The sequence below is a fragment of the Trematomus bernacchii genome, unplaced genomic scaffold, assembly GCF_902827165.1.
Source record: "Trematomus bernacchii unplaced genomic scaffold, fTreBer1.1, whole genome shotgun sequence".
NCBI classification, from domain to species: Eukaryota; Metazoa; Chordata; class Actinopteri; order Perciformes; family Nototheniidae; genus Trematomus; species Trematomus bernacchii.
The window spans coordinates 1,736,346-1,763,709 of NW_022988050.1; the positions used below are offsets into that span (position 1 = coordinate 1,736,346).

The window sequence follows — 27,364 nt, forward strand, 5'->3', positions numbered from 1 at the left end:
TGTGAGGAAAGGTTATGAAAACACAGCGGTGGGGGGGGGGGGGAACAGTAAACACACACAGAGCGGCTGAGGGCCATTTTCTGTGCAGCCATCCTCAGCGCCTCGCTCTCTGTTAATGACACCCACTGCGCTAAGATAAGGTGAAGACAAAGATATGTAACTATTGCTCATGCCTGGGGAGATAACGTACATAGATGCATTACATTTCAGTTTTTTTTAAACTTTCTGATCAGCTATTGGTTTCTCCATTTTCATTCAGACGGTATTTAAACAAAGCAAACCCGCATACTTCTGATAAAAAACAGACGCGTTATAACATTCTGCTTATTTTAGTTTTATTGCACTTTAACCATGATGCAAAGAAATGAAAACAAAGAAATCCACAGAAAGTTGAATAAAAAACAAAGAAGCGTTTTCCCTTTAAGAACGTCATCTTAAGGTTCTCCATGGATACACACACACGCACACACACACACGCACACACACACACACACACACACACACACACACACACACACACACACGCACACACACACACACACTGACCTGACACAGGGCGATGTTAGTCAGCACACACACATTTATGCACACCTCCCTATCTTTCCTCTCCGCCATGAAACCAGACATTCAAGTATTTCTATCATTGCACAGGCACTAGATTTTCCTACTTTATATATTAACTTTCCTCCAGCGACCGCACCGCTGACAGTTCAAATCTGTCAGCTGTTGGTAATGAATGAAATATACATCCTGAAAAATAATCTCTCCACAACAGCAACATCTGGACATCAAATATATTACAAACAAAACTAAAATATAAAACTATTAAGTGTCACATTTGGCTTTTGGTACTCTAAATCTGTATCACTGAAATAAAGGAACACCGTAGTTTGAATTTAACCAATACTTTTGAAAGTTTTTTAAATACGGAGATTTGACTGAGAGGCGCGGAGCTTTTCCACGTGCTCAGTTCGCCCTCTTGTGGACAAATGAGGAAGTACACCACTGTGTTGAAACAGAAAGTGATTTCAAATAATAAATAGGCTTTTTTTTAAATAAATACTCTTATTTATGGGCAGATAAATCCAGGAGTAAACCTGCACTCCACTATTTCCATCTTGAATACCAATGATAGAAGCTAGAATACAAATAATAAAAGACACTATGCAATAAAACATTTTTTCAGCAAATCAATACATTTGGATAATTAAGACAACGGGAATCTCCTCGTCCACCGTGAACCGAAACACTTCAATACCAACGATACGTATAAACACATAATTCAGCTCGTGAAGAGAGAGGGGGTAACTTTACAAGTCCCTCAGAATTCACTGAATTCAAAAGCAGGGTCCTGAAGACAGAGAGAAGGCGTCTCTTTCAAGACTTTCGTGGTTTCGTAGTGCTTCAGGGTGACGCTATGACACTAGAGTCAGGTGGGGTGTTTTTTTTAAGGAGTCCATGTGTGGGGCTCAGTTCAGTTTGTGACCCCCACCCAGGTTCATCCACACGTCACCCGTGCAGCTCAAGTCAAGTTTGTAAGTCCCATCCAGCAGGCTTCACTTCCAGGCAGCGGTAAAATAAATCCCAGTGCAGACGGAGAGCATCTGAGTTTCAGGGTTTTTTTAAGAGAGAGACCGGATCTACTTTCTGCAGGGAGTCAGTGAGTCGGTCCTGCTGCCAGCGCCCCGGGACAGCTACCTCTGCAGGGGGGGCGGGGCGGCCCCCTGGAGGTCATCCTCCACAACGTAACTGTAGCCCTCCTTCTCTACGCAGTCTGACAGCACATTCAGCACCTAGTGACGAAGAAACACCACAGGATAAGAGAAAAAGGTTAAGTTAATAATAATAATAATAATAATAATAATAATAATAATAATAATAATAATAATAATAATAATAATAATACATGAGATTTCTATAGCGCTTTTCCTCATGCTCAAAGACGCTTTACATACAAGATAAGATATATTGTTAACTTAGGACATTTTGCTTGGGTTATAATGCAACAAACAGATGCAATCAAATAATAATATAGACAATTAATCAATTCATTACTTAATGATTGAAAATGCCTTGTGAGATACAAGATATATAAATGCATTGGGGCTGTACCAAATCACTTTGTTAATACATTTGAAGCATCTATTGAGGTTTCCAAATGAATCTATGGAGGTCTGTTGTCATAATAGACTTTCAATACAAATCTGGGAAAAGTAAAAGCATCGTATGCCATACAAGTTGTCCATAGTCATGGTATGTCACAAACATGTCACAAACATAGATTGTATGCCAATGCCATGTCTTAAAAAGAAAGTCATAACAGTCACAAATAAACAACAACACACACAGTATAAATGAGAGTGTGTGTGTGTGTGTGTGTGCGTGTGTGTGTGTGTGTGTGTGTGTGTGTGTGTGTGTGTGTGTGTGGTGACGACATCTGCTGCTGAGAGCCAAGACGGATCGTTCAACTCAAGAGGCATCGAAGACAAGTATTTTGTGCTTAAGAAGGTTCATTACAGGGGGAAATTATAAAAGTGGTTAAAATATATTTCATTCAACATGTAGTTTTGTAGTGTGTGTGTGTGTGTGTGTGTGTGTGTGTGTGTGTGTGTGTGTGTGTGTGTGTGTGTGTGTGTGTGTGTGGCTCTGACCTGGCGCACCCTCCGGTCCATGGCCTGCAGGTGCTGCTGGATGAGGACGGGGCTCAGCCGGTCCCTCACCAGAGACTCTGACATCAGCAGCGACAGCTTGAACTCCTCTTTAGCCAGCAGCTGCAGACGCAGGTGGGTCGACTTCCTGATCCTGCAGGGAGAGAGTCGGGGGGGGGGGGAAGAGTCAGAGCAGCTTTGTGAGATAAAGAATAAAGAGAGACTTGTTTTTATAACATGTTACATGCCCAGGATACATGTCAATGCCAGGTGTAAAGTGTTTGTTGTTGTAATACTCATTGTGGCCACTAGAGGCTGAAGTGCACCACTACCCATGTTCTGAATGGGAGTGAAACCATTCATGTTTTCTTCCAATAGTTTTCATTTCTCCATGTACGCTAAACAAAAGGTACATATGTATACATTTATATCATGTTACTTGATGGATAAGCTTTGATTAAACATGTATAGCCAAAAGAAAGGAACCTAGAACAATTATCCTGGTAAAAAGAAAGGTTTTGAAATGGATCACTAGAACTTTTTGATCAAATGTTCTCGCCTCAAGACTGCAAGCACTATTTAGACATACTTATGGCTGTTTTACTAATATATATTCAGACTGTAAGTGTACATATGCACATTGAATGTTATCTCGTTGCACTGTCATCGCTACTACCTCTGCTTTTACCACTTGTTTATTTATTGTGTCTATATTTGACTGCAGTGAGAGTTGCCAAAGACATTTTTATTGTACTTTATTACATGGTTTAGTTGAATACTCGATTCTGATTGGTCAATTCGGCACACGTGACACGTTGTTAATCCAGAACAGACAGACCGCTGTCAAGGATTTATGACCGTTGTTAAGGACGCTCAAATCTGCAGAAAGAAGTCCGGTCGATTGAACTGTATACAGTTTGGCTGAAAAGCAAACTGCATGCAGTTTGCTTTTCGAACTGACAAGACAAGAGCGACAAGGAAACAGCGGAGAATTAACGGGCAGAAACCTTCCTTTTTACGCAGCGGTCCAGATATAGACATCAAACGGCGACACATATTCAGTTGCCAGTTACTTTTGCATTAGGGCAGGGATATCTAGATACTTTCCAAGGTTTGACATAATGAATTGTGCTACTTTTAAAACAAGCAACGATGTTTTCAAATCTGTAATCAAAAAGCTCCTCAAAAACGCTATTGAAGCAGTTCCTGCCGTTGCTACGTTAGTTCAAACAGTAACAACGGTCTATTTTTGTTAGCGGATGCATGTCAATTTAAATCAATACATACAACTATTTTTTAAATCAATAAAATTATTTTCTAAATCCATAAAAGCATTTCAATTAATAGTGGGAGTCATATCATTACTTTGTTGAGAATGTGGCCATGTAATAAGCGGGATAATGTGCAGCGACTTGGTCATTATGGGTAAAAGAACACCTTCATGCCGATCTAGATCCCTCCGCTTCGTGTCGGGCTCCTGATCTGCCTGTCGGTGTTCTTTTACCCATAATGACCGCGTCGCTGCACATTATCCCTTACTTGTATGATGACAATACAGATATATTCTCTTCAGGGCTTCCTTACCCTTCTTATGAAGCTACATAAAAAAACACCAGAGAAGAAGAGCTCACCTGCAGCACTGGGTCAGCGGCACCAGGATGGAGACCTCGTCATGGGAGTGCTTTCCGAATCTGTCGGAGGAACAAATAGGGATTTAGATGATTGTTAGGGAGGCTGTGGCGCAGTGGGTTCAAACCCCACACAGGTTCAAACCCCACTGCAGTCAGCATGTCGTTGTGTCCCTGAGACACTTCGCCCTAAATTGCTCCTGTGGGGATTGCCCACAGTATTGAGTATGTAAGTCGCTTTGGATAAAAGCGTCTAACAAGTGACATGTGATGATTTTAAAATCTGTTTGTGAGTCATTTTATTGTGTGCTTAGTTCTTCTTCGTAACCATGAACATTCCACAGTAACCCGCAGATTATTATTGCTGTAATGATCTCATCCTTTGTGTGGATGCACTGCTGCCGAGTGGAATAATGAAAGCAGTTGAATCGTTCCTGAAGCCTCTTGAGATACAAAGCAGTGACTCACCCTCTGCCGTTGTCCAGATGGATGATAAACGTCTCATTTCCAAACTTTTCAAACGTCTCATAATGGTGCCGATCCATGTTTCCTGTGTGGGAATAACAGTAAACAATTCAGCCAAGAGGTAAACAAGGAGAGCACATGTGTGTGTAGTAAACCTTATGTGTGTGATAGCCTTTCTCCACCAAAAGGAGTGCATATATGCATGTGTTTCACTTTATCTATCTACCAATCCCTCTCTTAATAGGCATTGGTTCTTTCCTCATTGCCAACATCACATGAATGTATGATTGCACCAGGAAGCAAGTCTCGTACACAGTGGTTACTTCTTTTGTATATCTATTACTTCTTCAGTTTTACCTTTAAACTCTCAAAACAGTGTTGGAAAAAGTTTGAGCAAGTCTACAAATGAAAAGTAAATAAAGGGAGGTGACATTCTGGGGACTTTGAGGAGAGCACAGTAAAAGCAATACTAAATGATGTGTCCACATTCCTGTTGATTTTATTGATTTAATATTTACTTTAAAGTGGACCTATCATGCTATATTATAATAATATAGTGTAGGACCATACCTATATAAGGCATATTTATACTTTTTTTTTTCAAAATACCAAACAGATCATGCATTTTAGCCATGCCTCATTTCGCTCAATTTTACATTTTTTAGCAAGGGCTGATTCAGTGAGAACAGCACCATCTACTGGCCTGGCATATGTACTACAGCGTCTCCAGCGCTTTCGAACAGCAATGGCCGTGGTTGTCTCCTCCTGATTGGTGGAGTTGGCCCAATAGCCGTAGCGCCACTGTCCTGACGTCTGGACAGTGTTCAAATCTGGATCAGTTTTTATCAGATCCGTTGCAGCTCCTTTTTTAGAGATTTGGGTATGGAGGAAAATAGAGAGGGTTGTGTTTTCTGACACTTGGTGAGTTCCCTGGAACACCGGGGACACATATTCATGTATAAAAGACATACAAAAGTGCATTTTGCATGATAGGTCCCCTTTAATGTACAGATAAACAGTTTGACCACAAGTGTAATCCATCCGTGTCTGCCCATTATGAACCTCTTAAAAGTGACCATTGTGGGACAGGGACTCTCACCCATGAGGAAGTCAAACACGGTCATGTCCATGATGTCCAGCAGTCGCGTCCCGCTGTCGTACGGAGGGGTCTGTTTCACTTCCTCACAGTAATCCGGGTCCACCTCCCATCTGAGGACATTCAAATATCACATTTAGCTGATGCCTTTTTACCAAAGCGACGTATAACAGCCATGAAGACAAAACAGCAAGATCCTGCAATAACATTAGCTTTAAACAAGGCAAACGTTTGAAAGTGCTACGAACAGAAAGTTTGGGTATTTCTTTTGGCAAAGGAGCGGTAAAAACAGGTGTGCAATGAGAGACTTCATGCTGCCCGGACATCACTGGGGTTACATCTTCTTCTCATTTGTAATGTATTGAATGTATGCTGCTTTAACACATCACCAACAATCCAACTTGTTTCGCCTTTAAAGTGTTTTTCCAATGAATTCTTGTAATCATTTGGAGAACTAAGATCATTATCATCACTAGATTATAATAATAAGTGATGATCTGTACAGTTGGTTTTATTATCTTATCGGATGTCAGTCCGTTTTAATTGGATGTTATATATAATATATACAGTAAATGGAGCTGGGGGCGGCAGCAGCTCAGTCTGAGAGAATTAGGATTAGAATCAATGTAATGCAGTGACTAAATATCCCTGTGTGTGGTTCTGTGTACATATGTGACTAATTGATTGGATTCCTCCTTAAAGGTCACCTATTATGCAAAATCCACTTCTTCATGTCTCTTCTACATCAACATGTGTCCCCTCTTCTTCATGTCTCTTCTACATCAACATGTGTCCCCTCTTCTTCATGTCTCTTCTACATCAACATGTGTCCCCTCTTCTTCATGTCTCTTCTACATCAACATGTGTCCCCTCTTCTTCATGTCTCTTCTACATCAACATGTGTCCCCTCTTCTTCATGTCTCTTCTACATCAACATGTGTCCCCTCTTCTTCATGTCTCTTCTACATCAACATGTGTCCCCTCTTCTTCATGTCTCTTCTCCATCAACATGTGTCCCCTCTTCTTCATGTCTCTTCTACATCAACATGTGTCCCCTCTTCTTCATGTCTCTTCTACATCAACATGTGTCCCCTCTTCTTCATGTCTCTTCTCCATCAACATGTGTCCCCTCTTCTTCATGTCTTTTCTCCATCAACATGTGTCCCCTCTTCTTCATGTCTCTTCTACATCAACATGTGTCCCCTCTTCTTCATGTCTCTTCTACATCAACATGTGTCCCCTCTTCTTCATGTCTCTTCTACATCAACATGTGTCCCCTCTTCTTCATGTCTCTTCTACATCAACATGTGTCCCCTCTTCTTCATGTCTCTTCTACATCAACATGTGTCCCCTCTTCTTCATGTCTCTTCTACATCAACATGTGTCCCCTCTTCTTCATGTCTCTTCTACATCAACATGTGTCCCCTCTTCTTCATGTCTCTTCTACATCAACATGTGTCCCCTCTTCTTCATGTCTCTTCTACATCAACATGTGTCCCCTCTTCTTCATGTCTCTTCTCCATCAACATGTGTCCCCTCTTCTTCATGTCTCTTCTACATCAACATGTGTCCCCTCTTCTTCATGTCTCTTCTACATCAACATGTGTCCCCTCTTCTTCATGTCTCTTCTCCATCAACATGTGTCCCCTCTTCTTCATGTCTTTTCTCCATCAACATGTGTCCCCTCTTCTTCATGTCTTTTCTACATCAACATGTGTCCCCTCTTCTTCATGTCTCTTCTACATCAACATGTGTCCCCTCTTCTTCATGTCTCTTCTACATCAACATGTGTCCCCTCTTCTTCATGTCTCTTCTACATCAACATGTGTCCCCTCTTCTTCATGTCTCTTCTACATCAACACGTGTCCCCTCTTCTTCATGTCTCTTCTACATCAACATGTGTCCCCTCTTCTTCATATCTCTTCTAAATCAACATGTGTCCCCTCTTCTTCATGTCTCTTCTACATCAACATGTGTCCCCTCTTCTTCATGGCTCTTCTATATCAACATGTGTCCCCTCTTCTTCATGTCTCTTCTACATCAACACGTGTCCCCTCTTCTTCATGTCTCTTCTACATAAACATGTGTCCCCTCTTCTTCATGTCTCTTCTACATAAACATGTGTCCCCTCTTCTTCATGTCTCTTCTACATCAACACGTGTCCCCTCTTCTTCATGTCTCTTCTACATCAACATGTGTCCCCTCTTCTTCATGTCTCTTCTACATCAACATGTGTCCCCTCTTCTTCATGTCTCTTCTACATCAACACGTGTCCCCTCTTCTTCATGTCTCTTCTACATCAACATGTGTCCCCTCTTCTTCATGTCTCTTCTACATCAACATGTGTCCCCTCTTCTTCATGTCTCTTCTACATAAACATGTGTCCCCTCTTCTTCATGTCTCTTCTACATCAACACGTGTCCCCTCTTCTTCATGTCTCTTCTACATCAACATGTGTCCCCTCTTCTTCATGTCTCTTCTACATCAACACGTGTCCCCTCTTCTTCATGTCTCTTCTACATCAACATGTGTCCCCTCTTCTTCATGTCTCTTCTACATCAACACGTGTCCCCTCTTCTTCATGTCTCTTCTTCATCAACATGTGTCCCCTCTGTGTAAAGAGACTCTGAAAGTTTCAGGAACAAAGATTCTCTCTCTTTTTGTCCTGATCCATTTATATAAAAACCTGTCTGAAAATGAGCTGATCAGATTTTGGCCACTTTATGATGTCATAACGATGTTCTGGCTTGTGTAACCATTAGCCAATCACCAACCGAGGTAACCCCCCCCCCCCCCTCTCAGAGGGGCGTGGGGAGGGGCTCCTTATTTTCATCTAAAGTAACAGACAGAGAATCAGCACTTTGGAAACAGGGCTGAAACAGAGGGGATTATGGGTAATGCTGCAATGATCTGTTTGGTGTTTCAGCCAATCAGAGACAGGTTCTGTATATATCTGAGACCTGTGATATATAGATGAAAAACGGTATAATAGGGGACCTTCAAATATCCCTGTGTGTGGTTCTGTGTACATACGTGATGACTTCTTAACGTACACACCACAGATATCTTGCTCATGAGTTAACGCCCTCAGTATCTGTCAGTGAGTGTAATAAATATCCTCTGATAGCAGCACAGTGAATCCCTCAGTGTCTGTTTGTTCAGGATGATTCTCTTACTCTGCCTTCTTGCGTTTGTGGTAGGAGCGTCTCCACGGGTTCCTCCAGGTCTTGCGTTTGGCGAGCGCCAGGTCAGGCAGGAAGGCGGCGAGGGATCCCTCGATCTGGTCGGGTTTCCCACACAGAGCGTGCTCAGTGGAGCAGTAGTACGAACACTCTCCGTAGAAACACACGTTGTTGGCTGAGATTTGGAGAGAGAACACACATAGTTGCAGGCTGATTTCTTAAAAAACTGCTAAAAAGTGACTGCAAGGTTTATTTCATTATGCAACTCTGTGGTAAATACTTGACTAGTACACCCTCTTTCCTTTTGAAATGCACACCACATCATTTAAAAGCCTCTTCACAAGATTTAAATTGCCTGGAGACATTCAGTATTAATTGCTGAGATTGTCAGTAATTTGAATCCTGTGAAAGTTTTCCATGTGTATAATATGTAAAAAGTTGCATCGCTAATTAACTCTCCTGCTTAGGCGCAAGCTAAAGTCCCCAGATAATACTAATCCCATGCAAATTAATATGACAGTCATTCAGGGCACAGAAGTAGCTTTGCACGGCATTATGAGGCAGGACACTGGTCCCTTTTTGCTTAGCTTGTAGGATGAGAAAGAAAATAGTTGAAGGCTGCACAGATGTCATTTAATTATTCATTATCTTCTGAGACCAACACATCATCTCGATTGATGCTTCTGAAGCAGCGTGATTCCCGCAGTTTCAAAGAGACTGAAGAGAAGTTGGTGCAGCGTTTTTCAATAATTCTTTGTTTGAAGTAAAAATCAATCTCAAGGATATCTTGGTTATAGTTTTTTCCTTCTAGTTGTGTCGCTAAAAACCGATAAATGCACTTCTTCAGCTCGTACCTGGTGAAATGAAGAAGGTCCTCCAGAGCTTTTTGTCTCGTGTCACATCTCGGATCTCCTTCGTCATGTTGACCAGCCTGCCGGCCACCGGAGGGACGCGTCGGAAGTCCAGGATCCTGCAGGACAGAAAGCACTGAGGGGTTAATTCAGCTTCAGAATAGGTCTCACACACAGCTCATTAACACACAACAAAACAATTGTAGGCGGCCGAAAATCATCTAGAGATTCAGTGGGACCTTTTTCTTGTCCAGGATATCTTTGTCTCTATAAAGATTTAGACATTTACTTGGATATCAAAGAAAGAAGGCACTCCTCATAACTGTAAGAATCACGATCTTTTAAAACTTTCTATAGCAACAAATGAATCCAATGATAGTTGTCTGTAATCCTATTGGTAACAAAAATAGCTAACAGCTAGTTTTACAAACTTCTGGTGGTGCCAGTTTAACAACAAATCTGATATTGTTGCTTTATTTTACATATTTGGACAATAATTGAGGGTTTTAACTTTTACTAATCACTAAGATCTAACAAATGAAAATATTTTCAAAGAAGAAAACAGATCACCCCAGATGGGACTCGAACCCACAATCCCTGCCTTAGGAGGGCAGTGCCTTATCCATTAGGCCACTGGGGCGGATAGGCTTTACATGTGTTCGAGAACCTCCTTGTAGTTTTCTTCCACTGCCAAAAGGGGGCACTGTGACATAAGATCTGCTCTGATACTCACACCCCCTGAGGTAAACCTCTGTGTGGTTGTTATGTGGCTATCAGTCTACATCAAACACATTTTAACTTCCTCCCAGCTTTCTGGTGAAATATATTTCCGGGTGTGTGTTTTATTGAAAGATGGCGTGACCGTCTTCCTGTGTTCTGTTTTATTCATGAGTCGTCAATACCACCCAGCCACAGCATCAGCACGGCCTCTTTAAACATTGATACCCCTGACAACACCTAATGGCCGAGGCCTGAGGGCCAGAGAGAGAGATTAAAGATGGAGGAGAGAGAGCTGTTAACCAAGAGCTGCCCGTATAAATGATGCCATCAAGGAGTGTGGCGTGTGGAGAGAGACAGACGCACACATCGTGTCTCTTTCCTGGACACAGCGAGGCCTGCTGGGCCCGGGCCGGCTGCCATGCTGAAGGAGCAGCTTCATCACTCTTTTCCTCCATCCATGTCCCACATTCCCACAGAGGACATTTTAAACTTGTTTTCAAAAGCAGACATGTACATTCTCCTCATGTCCTGTGTCCCATAGATGTTGGTTAGATGTAAAAGACCTTTCATCATGGCTTCTTTACTTTTGACATTTCAATGTTTTATATGTGTTGTTTATATTAATCTATATCTGGCATGTTTAATATGTTCACTGTAATGGGGAAATAGTAGTAAATGTGCACTGTAGCAAAATGGAGAAACAGTAACGGCCCGTCCACACAGCGGTGTGCGCTAAAGCTTCAACGCTTCAGCCCATTCACTTTGAATGGGGTGACGTCACGCTTCGCCGAACTGCATTGTGGGAGCCAATCGAATCATATGCAAGTACAAGCTCTAGCCAATCAAACCGCTGCTTGTGTGTCCGGGGCGGGAGATTCATGTGATTGGTTGTTGGTCTAGCTTCAGACATGCCCGCCGGCAAGCGACAACGCACGCCGCTGTGTGGACGGGCCGTAAGTCCCCTTTGCTTTGTTTTTCTTAAGCAATGATTTTAACCATCACTTAAATGGTGTACTTAAGTGAGATGAGATAAGACAAATCTTTTTTTAATCCCCGTTGGGAAATTCAATGTTTTTAAGTCTTTTTTTTAAAACCCATTTTTGATATGCTAAGTGCTAAATGATAATGACTGTTTATCTTAATATGTCTGTATATAATCCCCTACATTTCCTTTTCTTTTATACTGTTGCTATTGCATGACATCTACAGTGTATTATACAGTATGACAAATGTATGTGATGAATTGGAAGCTATATGTGGTTAGATAATTTCAGGTCACGTCAGTCCTGTATGTCTTTATACCTGCTCACTCTCCTTTCCCATCGCCTAATGCAGCAAGTGCACTTCCCATTTAAATCCAATCACATAATTAATGATGCTTAAAGCAGTGTAGCCCGTATAAGAAGAGACAGTGTGTGTGTGTGTGTGTGTGTGTGTGTGTGTGTGTGTGTGTGTGTGTGTGTGTGTGTGTGTGTGTGTGTGTGTGTGTGTGTGTGTGTGTGTGTGTGTGTGTGTGTGTGTGTGTGTGTGTGTGTGTGTGTGTGCAGACCCCTGGGAGGCAGTGCAGTCTGACACTCTGCAGCACCAGCAGCAGCAGCAGCTCTGAAGCCAGGCTCTAATTTAGAACAGACAAAATAAGGAGAAAAAATAAAGCGCTCCTTTTGGCAAACCCTGCCTGGCTTATATTTAGAATGGGCACAGGGCCTTTTCATGCCTTTGGTTTGCTTCTCTTCCCCTTAACCCACACATATGCCGTGTGTGTGTGTGTGTGTGTGCAACCAGATGTGTAGCAGACTGGTGAAGAAAGCTGCTGCTAATACAACTGCTGCTGAACTGTGTCATTGAGCCTGAAGGGAAAGCAGATTCAACATGGCTGAGGATGTGACTGGACATGTGTGCGACCTCACAATCATCTGGTATCAGCAGCTTTTCACACGCCTGCAACACAAGCCCCCCCCCCCCGCTCATAATTACACACAGCCACACAGTGACGTCAGGTCCACTTTAATAGCAACCCCGGCGCTAAAACTCATCTCTTTCTCGGGTCGATCGCAGGGCCTCGTGAGGTTTTCTCTTTTCATTAAAGTCTGGAGGGCAGGCAGACGGGCAGGCCGTAAAGCTTTCGCCTTGTAAAGACTGAGAAGTCAAAGAGCGTGGAGGTTAGCTAAGCAAGGAGGCTGCACTCATTGTTCAGTCAGATGCTAGCTGCGGGAGGGCGGCATTCATTCTCTCTGACTCACGGCCTCATGCACGGGCCCCGGCTCACACCAAAGAGACTTTCTGAGGGAGAGTAACATTCAAAAGAAGCCGAGGAAATATGAGTTCATGGAGGGCGTTCATGCCAAGAAGAGAAACAGCGTTCACACATGTAGATCTGCATCTTGCCAACACCTTTCTTTAAGCTTCACTGTTAAAAGGAAAGCTTGGTGTTCTGCAGGGTTTTGTTCCTCCCGGGTGGTTAATGAGCTGACTCGAGGAGAAGCAAATTAGCAATCAGGGAGGAACACAAACCTGCAGGACGCTGGTCCTCTGGGATGGAGAGAAGCATTTGGGCTTGAGGGAGTAAGAGCAGTTTCAAGAACATCAGATTTTTGACCTTATTTCGTTGAAAATGTTTGTAGCATCGAGGCGGTTTCTGCACCGGACATCCACTGCTGCCCCTGAGGGTGATGGAGCCACCGGGATTTGACCATGGGAAGACTATGTGGAGTATATAAGAAGATATCTCTGGTTCTTCTATCGAATTTGATCCTTTTTTTAAATACAGTCCACCATGAGTCCAACAATCCCATGCTTAAGTACTTACGTTTTTAAAGGCACAACCCTGTATCTTAAAAACGACGTTCCTGTCAAACTAAACTGCATTCTCAACTATTTTTTACGAGGGAAACATATTTTCTTTGGATTAAAGTAACAGTATTAAACACAAAAAACATACTTGGTTAAGTTTACTTTGGTTTGGGTTTCAACATATCCGTGATATAACAAAAACAAAAGTAATCTGCGAGGAAATACCTTAATCCAAAATATAATTGACAATGCAGTTTTATTGTGTGGTAACACCATTATCAGGAGACCAGGCTGTCCAGTATTAGAGTTAGTTCACTTCACAACGTTGCCAAAACAACCATTTTTAAAACCAATAGTAGCCTAGCTTGCACTTTTAAAGGTTTGAAATTATTTACAAAAAGTTGGTGGCCCCCTCTTCTTGCCTATGGTTAAACATTTCCCTGTGTAGCAAGAAGCTGAAAAGTCTGTTTTTCAGAGAAGAACGAGGGGTTTCTGACAGCGAAGAAGACAGATGAACATGTGACAACAAAATGTCTCAGATAACATGAACTACATGTTATCTGAGAATGGCTGATGGTGACTTACTTGTCCAGATGAAAGGCAGCGACCTCTGCGTTGTGTCTCTCAAAGTCAGAGAAATAGAAGAAGTCTGGGGGGGTCTCCTGCTCCCGGGTCTGCCTGCAGAAACACACAAAAAGAAGAATGGAGGTCAGGTATGACTGTCACACAAAGCCGAGGGTTTGACAGTCAGCAGTATGCAAAAGGCTCAGTGATGACGTGACAATGCAACATATTAAACCAAAGCTGCAATCATTTTCCTGGTTGTGTATAGTACGGTATCTCACTTACAAAAATAGCCATTGTAAGATCCCAGGGGTCCCAAACGGATGTATGGGAAACGTGTTTTTTTCAGTCCAAAAGACAGAAAATGTTGACCTTTGAGAAGCTCGATGTAAATGACTTACGTGATGAATCGATTATTGATATTCGTTTCATTATCTGTGAAGTTCACAAACCGATGAGAGTAGCCAATATGCAAGACAAGGAATGACTAACAGGAATCAATAGTATTTAGTAAGTACACATTTATATCGGTGCATTGGATTTAAATCAATCCATGTTTCCAACACAACTCCAGAGGTGATAAAAACCCTTCTGCTTTACACCTGTGTACCCAACACTGCAAACATTGTCGTAAGCAATAACCAACGCACAATAAACCCGTGTCCTTGCCTCACAAAAGGCCCTCGTCGGAGATACTGTGGATGTTTTGTGGGGCAACAAGAAGCCGGGACAATCGAAGGTCACGCGCTTCCTCCTGTTCTGGAACTGTACCTATTTCTGTCTAGCTCTGATCCTTCCCCCCCCCCCAAAAAAACTGCTTTCCACTCACATTCTGCCTTAAAGCTCTTACTGGAGGGAGAAGAGGCTCTTAAAGGCTTAAATCCCAGAGCTGATGGAGGACGGCCAAGGATGGGCCAGGACAGGCAGGACGGCCGGGGTGGAAAAGGCGAAGTCAAAGGTGGTGGAGGTGAAAAGGCTCCCAGAGAAATATGTTAATGTCTTTCACGAATCCAAGGCGGAGAAGTCTGTCATTAAAATGCTATCTTTCCACAGAGGCGCTGCATATTTGAGTCATTTCGTCCCTTTTGTACACGTCTCTTTGCTGTTTGGTATTGACAACAGTAAATACTTTCCAGAGTAATGATTTGGACTGCAGCCTCTGCCATTTCTGCTTCAGCTAGTTGAGGGAGGATGAGAAGAATGGAAACTATCTTGGCAACTTCTCCTTCTCTCTCTATTCCCTCGGGATGCCTCTCTCTGTTTATTTCGCTCAAAAACCCTCTGCTATCTCACCTCCTCTCCCTCAGCAGAACTGTTTTCTTTCCTTTCTTCTTAATACTTTATATCTGTGTGTGCGCCTCTCCCCTTTTCTCTCTCGCTCTCTCCTTTCCATCTCTCTGCCTCAGCTGCCTGGCTGATTGTAACTGCACAGCTGCACGGCTGACATATGCACCAGTCATTAACTAAAGGCAACATGGAGCCCAGAAACACATTCATCCACTAAAAAATGTCCTCCTGACTTTATCTGTATTCCTCTGATCGTTCTCCATCCTTCAATCTCTCGGCAGATGTGGGAAAGTTTGACCAAAGTAAACAGAAAATCATCATTTAGTTTGGTACATTTTGTGTCGGAGCGTCCCTGTTTTTCCTTTTAACGTTTCTCAACTCATTTTCCTCTCTCCCGCTCATCCCTCACTTCCTAACAGCCGGGAAAAGGCCGTCCGTTGATTGTATCGCTCTCTCCTCCTGGATAGCCTCGCTTCAGGGACACAGCCCTCGCTCCACACCGAGGAAAAATGATACTGACTTTGAAAGTGTCTATTCACTCCAGTGCAGCTCAGGACAGTATCATTCAGGCCAACATGCGAAGTGAAGGTAAGTTATTACCAGTCTATGGCAGATAAGGTAATGTTGCTTTTTGGAGGTGGAAGCATTGAAACTGATATCTAAGGAAATGAGAAATAAGGTCTTTACCCTTCATTTAGAAAAGTTGACCCATTCTGTTTTGACAAAGGCTGGTCTATGGATATTTAAGAGGAATTGGCCAACATTTTGGGAAATAAACTCATCCTGAGAAGTAAATGAGAAGATTAACAGCACTATGCGCTAAAAATATAGCTAGAGCCAGCAGCTGGTTAGCTTAGCTTAGCATACAGACTGGAAACTGCAAACAGCTATCTTGGCTTTGTCCAAAAGTACAAAAAAAACCTACCAGCGCATCTAAAGATCACACATTAATATGTTATATATCGTGACTTTACTCCATAAACACACTGTAAGTGAAAATATGACTTGTATAAATGACTTTAAACAGTGTCTTTTTGCACAGATATGTGTCCTTTCTTATCCGAGTGCCGGGGCTTCCTTGAGTTTGCTGCCTCCAGTGGAGACTCGAGCTTAAGAGGGGCTGGATCACAGATTTAGTCTCCTTTGGACAGAGCAGGGCTAGATGTTTCCCCCTGTTTCCACTCTAGCTAAGCTAACTGCTAGCAACAGCTTCATATTTAACAGATGGATGCGAAAAAAACTCGAGAAAGTGTATTTCCTGAAAAGCATTTAGTGCTTGACTCTGCATTGCATGTAAATCAAGAGAGAAAAATCAGTTAAAAACCCACAGATGTGCTACAATATGACATACAATCCACAAAAAGTGAGGCAAATAACATCTTAGGTAAACAATCCCTTGGTCTATGATCAGGAGAGTTGATTTCCAGCTCTGCCTGACATTATGTATTGTAAAGTCAATCCATTCCCATTCTCAAGATACAAACCATGGACAAAGTGTCCAATAAGGTGAAGCTCTAACTTAGCAGTATTTCATGGCTGTGCTGACCGTACCGGAGCGTCGTCATGGAGATATCTTCAAGGATAAGCATGAGCAAACATTCTCGAGAGATGATTCATGGTCATTCAGCCTTAAAGAAGTCCACGAGCATATTTCGCATAGTCCTACTACATTGCTGTCTCTATAGGGGGGGAATCGGCAGAATACACTGCTTTTATTCATACCAAAGCTCCAATACGCACCAAAACACAAGTCGATGAGGCGTACAGTACACATGTTATGCGTCATTGCTTTTCTGCGACTCAGTGAATACCAATATGAGAGAGCATGTGAATACAAGCATATGTTTACATTTGAGACAAATCTCTGTGCCTGTGGCCCCGGCTGCTCCGACGCTCCCCTCTCACACTGAATGCCAGCCAGGAAGCAGGAAGGCTGGATAATTACCGTGATCCACATCCAATTCAAATGTCAATAAAGTTATTTAGAGCGTGGCATGACACCGGGTAACTCAAAAGAGAGGAAGAAGAAAAGGAGAAGAGCTTAAGTGTGACAATGGCACTGGAGTTAAATGGAGAGGATAATGAGGGACAGGGAGGAGGACACAATATGTCTCGTAAGAGTTATTTAAGTAACAAATATGCAGGCTTGGGGAGTAACAGATTACTTTTAATGGGATTATGTAATCAGGATACAGAAAAAAGGTAACTGTATTCCCTTACACAAAGACTTAAATTAGGAATTACTAGCCAGATGTTGTTGTTAAAAAACAACAATAGTGTGTTTATGAAGAGCAGCATGTCATAAGTCTGTCTGTTTTCTGTCTACAGTAAAAACATGTCTTTCACTGCGTAAACTGAAAACTGCTGCTAAATGATTTAATGACTTGTGAGTATAGTGTTCTTCCAGTGTTATGTTTTAATTAAAGGAAAGAGACAGATGTTATCTCTTCTCTGTAAGCTGTACTGTTCTGTAGCTAATACTTGAAGTGTGAATCTGTACGTCTACTGCCTGAATCTGCTTTATGGTTTTCACTTTCTTTGGTTCATGTGTTCTGTTTTTAATTCAGTAGGTGAACCTATATGTTCATAACATAGTGTGTGTGAGCCAGTGGCGAACCGTCAGGGCCTTCAAGGTATTCAGAGAATACCCTGGAACACTCAGATAAAACAAACAAAACATCGATTTAATTATATAAATAAAATGTAATAAAATGTATATAAAATGAATAAATGAGAATCGTATCTGTGTTGTTGTTCTGTAATATCACAGTGTTACGTTGATTTGTTTGTCCTTCTCGGACCATGCACTACGCATTTCAGTGGTTTTGTGTTAGAAAAGAAAGCAACCAATCAGATCTTGTTCTGGGTCTCTGGGTAGAATATCCTATTTTTTTAGATATTGTAACTACGCAAGGAATAAAACTTGAAGTGGTTACCTGTTACAAATACCTTGGTATCTGGCTTGATGACTGTCTCACTTTTAAACGTCATGTCAATAACCTGCTTAAAAAACTGAGGGTTAGGCTAGGTTTCTTCTACAGGAACAAGTCCTGTTTCTCGCTTGAGGCCAGGAAAAGGCTAGCCACTGTGACCTTTTTACCTGTACTGGACTATGGTGATCTGATTTATATGAATGCACCTGCCCATTACCTGATCAAGTTAGATGCCGCGTATCACAGTGCACTGAGATTTGTGACAAACTGTAAAGCATTAACCCATCACTGTACCCTGTAGGCAAGGGCTGGTTTGCCTTCGCTAACTGTACGGAGGCTCAGTCACTGGTATATTTTTATATACAAAGCCATGTTAGGGAAACTTCCATCCTACATCTGCTTCCTGATCTCACGGCGAATTGTAAGTGGCTACTGCCTGAGATCGCATGCTGTGGTTTTATTAAATGTGCCAACTGCTAGGACTGTCTTAGGGAAGATAGCATTTAGATGCGCAGCTCCTCTGTTTTGGAATAGTCTGCAATTGAAATGGAAACTGAGCAATCTGGTGCCACTAAATGTTTTTAAAGCTCGGTTGGATGCTACTCAATCGGAAGCTGTTGGTACCTGTTCATGTGGATAGTTATTGTAAATTGTAATCCCTGTAATGATGCTGTATGATGTCCTTTTTGTTGTTCTGTTTATGTTTTTATGTTTCATGTGGAACCTACTTGAGCAGGTCTCCCTTGAAAAAGAGATCAATGATCTCAATGGGATACACCTGGATAAATAAAGGTTTGAAATGAAATGAAATGAACCAAGGTATTCTATATCCTTGATAGAATGCTCTGGCCGTTTTGCACTGAATGAGAGCGTACATTTGGATTGACAGTTTGATCAACCAATCATATATTGATTTGTAGCCAATGGGCGTATTCTTTCAGAGTTTCCCTCGGTTCCAGGGTACTCTAGAAGGCCCGGTCGCTCACTGGGTCGAGACAGAGGATCTAGATGAATGCGACGAAGCAATATAGGCTACTACCTGAATATGCTTCATGATAGGCAGGCTCCTATAAATAAAATCTCATAGCTGAGGACACATTTTGAATCCTTCATATCTTGGTTAATTATTTTCTAAGGTCACATTGTTCTGTTGTTTTACATAATACACTGCATACACTTGCATTTGATATTGAGGTTATCCAACAATTACGGAAAGTAATCAGGTAACTTTTATATTTTGATTCTCGGATTAGGTTAGTGATTACTTTTTGTTACAGGTTACTGAATTATAACAGATTACATTTTTAAAGTAACCCTCCCACCCCTGCATCTGTTACGTAACATGACGTCTGAATCCTTAAACAGCAGCACCTATGTTCAGCTGAATCTGAGCGTGTTCTGATCAAGCAAACCATTAGGGGCATGTTGTTTCGAGGAAGCTGAGCCGCCCCCGTAAAGGCAGAGGAAACATACATAAATGCATGAACACATTATAAAGTCTATAAATATTTGAGTACACAGTATGCACTAAGCTCAGAGGACACAGAGATGTTGATAACTCAAAATATACTCGTCCCTTTCACTTTGGGCTGTATGGCTGAGCTTAACCTTTTAAAATATTTACAAATCCAACGCGGCTTTATGCTGAATGATAAGTAGATATCTATCGCCAGGAGAAGCACACACGTTTCTTCTCCTTCCTTATACAGGGTTCTTACACCTTTTCCAAAGTCAAATTCAAGCACTTTTCAAGCAATTTCAAGGTGCATTTTCAAGCTTTTCAAGCATCTTACAGCTGTTGTAAATTACATATTTATATACACATACTTATACTCAAATGATTATTTCCCTACCTCACATTAAATCAGATGTTCTTTATGCTATAAACAACCAAATGTGTGTTTCGTAATAGCATTCTACATGAGGATGAAAAATTAAAGAAAAAAAACCTAGTTTAATATTTCAAAATGAGTGACCCATCTGTACGTAGACTGGGCATCCACAATCAGCCAAATAACTTTTCAATACATTATTGATTACTATTTTTGAGGTACTTTTAGGTTGGCAGTAAACACAAGTCAGAGGTAAATGGTGTACTTTGACTCCACTACATATACCTTTAGTTACTTTACAGATGTGGATGAATGATGTGAAATATAATCAAGTGTTAAATCAGACTTTAGTTCCACCTGGAGTAAATTCACAAGCTACCCTGCAGTATACAAAGTCATTCAAACTAGCTGCACCTTTACCAGCTTTGAGAACACTTTAAAGGTAGGGTAGGTAAGAGGCTCGAGATCGCTAGAATTTGAAAATACACAACCGGAGAAAATCTGCCCCTTCCTTCAGACTTCCTTACAGGGCCCCTCCTCCAACACACACGAACGCGCACATGACCAATGAGGGCACGAGATAAGTTTGTGCACAGATGGAAGGCTGACAGGCAGGTAGACCATCCAGTTATTTTAGCCGGGTCGGCTCAGATGATTGGTCGTGCTTTTTACAGTACTACAGCTTCCACAGATGACATTTTTGTATGGATTTTTTGTCAAAGCACTTAAGATATTCATTGCTATCGGGATGTTAAGAGCATTCCATGGAATATAACAAAAAGTGTATCTCGAGCCGGTTTCTCAAACTTGCATACCCTACCTTTAATGATCAATCATTATAAAACATATCATATATATTATTGTAACTATTATTATAACGACTACTTTTACTGTCGCTACTTTAACTATATTTTGATGCCAATACCTTTCTACTTTTAATTGAGGAACATTTTGAATGGAGGACTTTTACTGTAACAGAGTATTCCTACACTCTGGTACTTCTACTTTTACTTAAGTACAATATCTACTTATTCCACCTCTGGTAGTGTATTAGCCTGAATTGTAGCCACAAAAAGAGCTGCATCAAAATAGACTCACAATGGTAACAAGTGGAAAATAATATTTACAAATGTGTACAATGATTTGTCGGTAATGCTGACTACTCAAGACACCTCACTTATACATTTTCAAAGGAAGACTGTGTTTCTTCTACAATTACGTGGGATTAAAGCAAAATGTAGTTTTACTTGTATAATACTGCAAGACTTTATTTAACAGCCCTAAAATTATCAACCATAGAGACGCGGTCAAATCCTCAGTTTATAATTTATAGCAACATACTAACAAGCTAATGTCTAATTACAACAGTGAGTGCTTCCTCCTCTGAACACCACAGGATGGCGACTGTAACCATCCTGTGGTGTACTGACATAGGTACGCTCCTCTGAAATGATTGTCACCTGCATAAGCAATTATCCCTGATCGAGTTTGCTATTCAGCTTGCTAACGTTACTAGCTTAAACAAATGTAACATGCAACGTTAGCCAAATCCGAAATGCTCTACTACGGCGTACCTTTCATGTTGCTCGTCAGCGCAGACTCGCGCATCGTGAATAACTGAAAGTCTTTTTTGCACACTTTGCAGGAGGCTTTTCGTGGGGTTGATCCAAGTCTTAGTCATGGCTTGTATTTGTCTTCTGCTAGCCAACGCTCATTGAAACGGCAACTTCCTGGCATACTGTCATCTATCACTCTCATCAGAATGCCCAGGTCACACGTAAAACAAAAACTTGCAGGTCACGTGCATAGCGCGGGAATGACGGAGCGGAGCTGTTTTATGTAGAAGCGAAGCAATTAAGCTCGCTTTTCTTTTAATCTAAAAAGCGACAGCAATTTCTTGTAAAAGTAAAGCATTTGCAATTTCAAGCACTTTGTCCCAAATCCAAGCACCATTCCCAAAATCCAAGCACTTTTCAAACCTTGAAAACACCACATACAATTTCAAGCATTTTCAAGGATTTCCAGCACCCGTGGGAACCCTGCTTATATTAGAACTGCCAAATGCTGTTATGTAAGGGCAGAAGAAAGAATGTTTTTTACGAGAGTCTGGTGGCGCCTCTATCCGGCCGTCTGTGCCAACATCAGATCTTTTATCATCGGCGGCGGCAGGTGAGACGTCCCGATCTGAGCATGCCCAGTGTGACCCTGGCCTCTCTGTAAACACATAGTTTACACCGGGTGGTCAGACACTTTCTTGGCTCCGCTCCCCGCTCCGAGGGGCCCCAGCAGCCAGTGGAGGTCTCGCAGCGAAACACACAGCAGTGTGAGAATATAAAGGTGAATGAGAGCGATGCATCTGGAAAATGTACCTGTGAAAACTGTGCATAGCTGACCTCTGTAACACCAGCAGGAGATAGAGAGACAGGAAGGAGGGGGACTAAGGAAGAGGCATTTCCCTTTGCCCTGTTATTGAAATCAAATCAGAAAGAAAAAGGTATTTAGCCTCAAGCTGCGGATATAAATACACTCAGATCCACTCTGAACAAATATAAATCAGGTGTCCTGCAGTCAGTGATGAGTGGAAACTGCACTGGACTCCCAAAAATGATGTTTCCATACAACAAAACTGAACTGGCAAGAGCGTTTTGAGGAATTCAAAGTCAAACAAACACAGGACTTTCACCCTGGAGCACGGTGATTGTGAAACCAGAAGACATCTGTAACTTAAAACAAGTGATTTTTATCTTTTTGTTAGATAACAAGCCACATTCTTCAAGCCAAACCATGATGTTCTTCTTAACAAAACAGATTGCCTTTGTTTGTTTGAACAAATCCCTTTATAAAACCATCACATGTTTGTACACTGGGTATCAAAGCTCAGTCCCTTTAGCAAATTAGCGCTGCTGTTCCACAAAGCAGGGAGCCTTGCAATGGAAAGAATTAAACAAGAATGATACAAATTGAAGCAAAAGAGGCCGAAATATGCTGATTTATAGGCTATAGTTTAGGTCAAACACTATATATTGTATAGACTAACTTGCTAGCTTTTACAAGTTATATTATTATTAAGTAATAGTTGGGAATTTCTTGTTGCTCTCATCCCAAATCCATGTCTTTTTTCCCCAGCGTTGCATCCCAGTGGCTGCAAGTTATCCATAGCAGAGCGTTGCAAAGTTGTGACAGCTCAGCATTATGCATGAAGCAAATTCCTGCACACAACAAAATACAGTACAGGGTTATTTTCTTTATTTTCCTCATCTTGTTCACGGTCCAACAGTTTTGGACATCATCCAATTCCTTTTTTTCTGTTTCTCCTAAGCCGAATTATGTAAACAAAACATCATGTTTCCTTTGACTATACAATAAGAGCCACTATCTTTCCCAAGGTATAACACCCAGAGTATCAGCGTGTCAACGGAGCATCAGGGCGTAGCGTGCACAGAGTTTTATCTACTTTTCAAAGTCAGAGTGCCAATCGATCACCATAAGCCTAAAGCTGTGGTTGTGGGCCACAGCCTGCACTGTAGACGAATACAACACATAAATGCAGTAACATCTAAAAAGGACAAGGGCGTCCTGCGGCCCCAGAGGGTTCCCACCAAAGGGCTGACTCCACACACTTGTCACACATCATCCGTCAAACCCACAGGCTTGGCAAAGCACACAGAACTCACACACATATAGGATCGTACTGTACGTGCACACACACAGAAGCAGCTTGAAAGAAACCTTAATAGGGGTGTTTGAGCTGCGAGGAGGCAGGTGAGCTTTAAATGCACGAGGGTATGATAGCAGATCCCTTCTATGGGTCAACAAATAATAGAGAAAGCGCCACAGGGAAGCTGCAGATGAGAGGAGGCGGTTCATTGTTTTATCTCAAGCCGAACACATGTGAAGGTTGACCTTTTGAGCAATGACATTTGATAAATTGAGAAGAAAAAAAACACTTTACTAGAATATGAGACAGGCGTACCGGCGCATCTGAAGACACGTGTTACCGTTTACTGCGCTGTGTTCTCAGGTCTGTGACCAGGCTTTGGTGGACCAATGAGATGCTGTGAAGGGTTGTTTTATTTGAGTAAGTGATCTGTAGTTGTTGTAAAGACAGAAAGAGGAAAGGAAAGAAGGAAAGGAAAGGAAAGATAGAAAGAGAAACTGAGTATGAAAGGAAATCCTGAAAAGTGATGCAAAGGTTTGTATATTTGAAATTACAATATAGAGTGTAGATTAATGATATTATAATGTAATTATCTAAAAGAAAATAGGTTTTTTAACAGTTATACACCCGTGTGCAAATAGCATCAAATATAGATGTAAGAAGGAATGAAGGGCACATGGAAAGATAAGGGAAAGAAAGGAATAGAAGATAGTAATGTGTAGCATTTATTAAGTGTTTCTTGTTATCTGCCGCTGACATAATGAAGGCATCACAGCACCCCATTAAAAACCTGTCATTCATTTGTATACTTCTTCTGCTCAACTGATTAGTGCACAGCGATTCTTCATTAGAAGCCCTACAGTAATATATTGCTTGATTAACATTGAACACAACAAAGTGTTTAAGTGTTTCAATAGTTGGAATTGTAAAGACAGAAAACCCTCAAATAAGAAGACTCCAAGTGATTTAAATATACAAATGTACAAATATCACCTTGTGCCTCTAAACCAGTGGTTCTCAACTGGTGGGTCGTTTCGAGTGGGTCGCAGATGTGTGAGTGACAACAATTCCACATTTAGTAGTGATCATCTTCTCAATAAAACATCTTTGCTGATGTTTTTTCGAGTCTTCTGGCCAATCAGAATCAAGATTGTTGCCGGAAGTCCCCACGGAGAATAACTTTGCGGTAGAACTATTCTTTATACATCCATGGGTACAACTTCAGATACAAATGAACACATAATGAAATATGACCCCCGGTTTGATGATTGACAGGTCACAGAACAATGGGGGCTATCTACCCTTACCCACAATTTAAAGTAATTCACACAGACATCTCCTCTTTGCTCTTCTCTCTCTGTGGAGCAGCAAGCTGTCAGAACAAAGTGAGAAACAAACAAACTGCATAAAATATTATTAATATGTCGGGTATTATTTATTTTCTTCTCAGAGTGTACCAGAATGCGTAGTTTATATATTTCAAAAAATCTCCTGGGGGACAATCCCCCCAGACCCCCCTTCTGAGGTTGGGTTTTCAGCATGTGTGCCGTTTCGTGTTATACAGTTCAGCTTTGATTCCATCATCTCATTAAACCTTATTTAAAAGCATACTTTAGTTCTGTGAAGGGATATAAGGGATATATGCACTGTACTTCACTTTTATTAATATTGTAAGCTGAAAAGCGTATATATATTACAGCACGATTTTTTGTTGAATAGATTTGAGTGGTTCAAAATTTCGGGTCGTGATTTATTGACAAAGGAAAAAGTGGGTCCCGAGGCCTGACCAGTTGAGAACCCCTGCTCTAAACCCTAGTGTTTGCAGATATAATGAAATAAAGATCTCTAACCAGCTCAGCACAAACACCCATCTAAACAACAACCATCATCCAGGTGTGTGTGTGTGTGTAAAGTGTTTGAGTGTGGTTTGGGATAACGTGTGTTGCAGTTTCTAAGTGTGATGGCTGTCACAGCTCCCGGGGCTCTGCAGTGCTCTTCATCCTCTTCCTCCTCCTCCGTTACTTCCTCACCCCTTCAGATCCCAGGCCTGACACACAGAGAGACAGCTGTTTCCTTCCAGCAAAGCTCTCTCACACACACTCTCTCTCTCTCTCTCTCTTTGACACATTGAAACACACACACACACGTAAAGGTAGGTGCGTGCACACACACATTTGGGAGGGACAGATTAGGATAGACACAGGAGAGAGAGACAAATAGAGATAGAGAGGGTACACAGACACAAACTGGCAAGTGATGAAAGAATAAAGAGATATACTGACAACTAGAACAACACACACACACACACACACACACACACACACACACACACACACACACACACACACACACACACACACACACACACACACACACACACACACACACACACACACACACACACACACACACACACACACACACACACACACACACACACACACACACACACACACACACAGTTACAGTCTGCCTTCTATCTACAGATGCTCCATGGAAGACAGTGATGTATTCGTGTTGAATGCGGCCCCCATTGATAAACAGCACTATAATTCACATGCATCACAATGTGCGTGAATAAAGATATAGTCAATACGTAATGAATTATGCAATGGAGATGATTTTAAAATAAACTACATCCTGTTTTTTTATTATTTTAAGTTCAGCCTACGAGTCCTGGGGGGCAGCGCCATGTAAATGAAGGCATCCTGAATATATAGCCATCGCTCTCACAACAAAACAGATTCTCTTTCAATCTGGAGACACTTCAAAGAGGCTTGTGCTGTAGTGAAGAACAGTCTTAAATGAAAATCACCAAGCAAAACACAGCTGTTAGAGGTTTAGAGTGTGGAAAGATACGGTGAGGAGGAGGAGGAGGGAGACGCCGGAAGAAGACGGGAAACTAGATTGATATTGAGAGGCTTTTAAAATCGAGATAAGGGACAGAAAGGTTAGATGTGTGCAGTGGAGGAGGATATATTCAGATACTTTACTTCAGTAAAAGTACTAAATCCACACTGTAAAATCAATAGAATCAAAGTATAAAATGCACTTGATGTAAAATGATAATATATACTATAGTATTAAATAATTATTTATTCTGCATTCATGTAAAAACAGGAGGTTACTTTTGAAGCTGCTTGAAGTAGACACTTCTTCCGTAACAAAGTGACATCACTATGTAACACTCGTCTTTCTATTGGCTAGCGCTTCAACACATTGTTCCTGATAGGCTAAGAGGTGGGATATATCTAAGCGGTTGACCAATCACAACAGAGCCGGCCAGCTAACCAATCAGAGCAGACTGGGCTCTGGTTTCAGACAGAGGGTGAAAAGAGGTGCTTCAGCACAGGCAGTATGAGAACAATAAAGAGCTTTTTGAACATTAAAGAAAGGAGACATGGAAGGAAAAAGTGGGATTAAAGTTAAATTAACTCAAGTAAAATACCTCCAATTTGTAATTAAAGGTCACCTATTATGCAAAATCCACTTCTTCACGTCTCTTCTACATCAACATGTGTCCCCCCTCTGTGTAAAGCGATTCTGAAAGTTTCAGGAAAAAAGATTCTCTCTCTTTTTGTCCTGATCCATTTATATAAAAACCTGTCTGAAAATGAGCTGATTAGATTTTGGCCACTTTGTGATGTCATAACGATGTTTTGGCTTGTGTAACCATTAGCCAATCACCAACCAAGGTGACCCCCCCTCTT

At 41.5% G+C, this 27,364-nt stretch overlaps 1 protein-coding gene and 1 non-coding gene across 2 annotated transcripts in view; both read right to left on the reverse strand.

The window, feature by feature from the left end:
• Window positions 1-324: 324 nt before the first annotated feature.
• fam20cb (FAM20C golgi associated secretory pathway kinase b) overlaps window positions 325-27,364 on the reverse strand; it is a 62,280-nt gene continuing 35,240 nt past the window's right edge. Inside the window, exons 4-11 of the mRNA XM_034119902.1 lie at window positions 13,966-14,058; window positions 9,874-9,989; window positions 9,014-9,194; window positions 5,841-5,950; window positions 4,745-4,826; window positions 4,280-4,339; window positions 2,652-2,802; window positions 325-1,793 (exon numbers count right to left, since the gene is read on the reverse strand). Of these exons, the coding sequence (XP_033975793.1) occupies window positions 1,695-1,793; window positions 2,652-2,802; window positions 4,280-4,339; window positions 4,745-4,826; window positions 5,841-5,950; window positions 9,014-9,194; window positions 9,874-9,989; window positions 13,966-14,058 (892 nt within the window). The 3' untranslated portion in view covers window positions 325-1,694. The remainder of the gene's footprint in view (window positions 1,794-2,651; window positions 2,803-4,279; window positions 4,340-4,744; window positions 4,827-5,840; window positions 5,951-9,013; window positions 9,195-9,873; window positions 9,990-13,965; window positions 14,059-27,364) is intronic.
• Window positions 10,438-10,510, reverse strand: trnar-ccu. Its single transcript has one exon. It is a non-coding gene; the product is annotated as a tRNA-Arg (tRNA).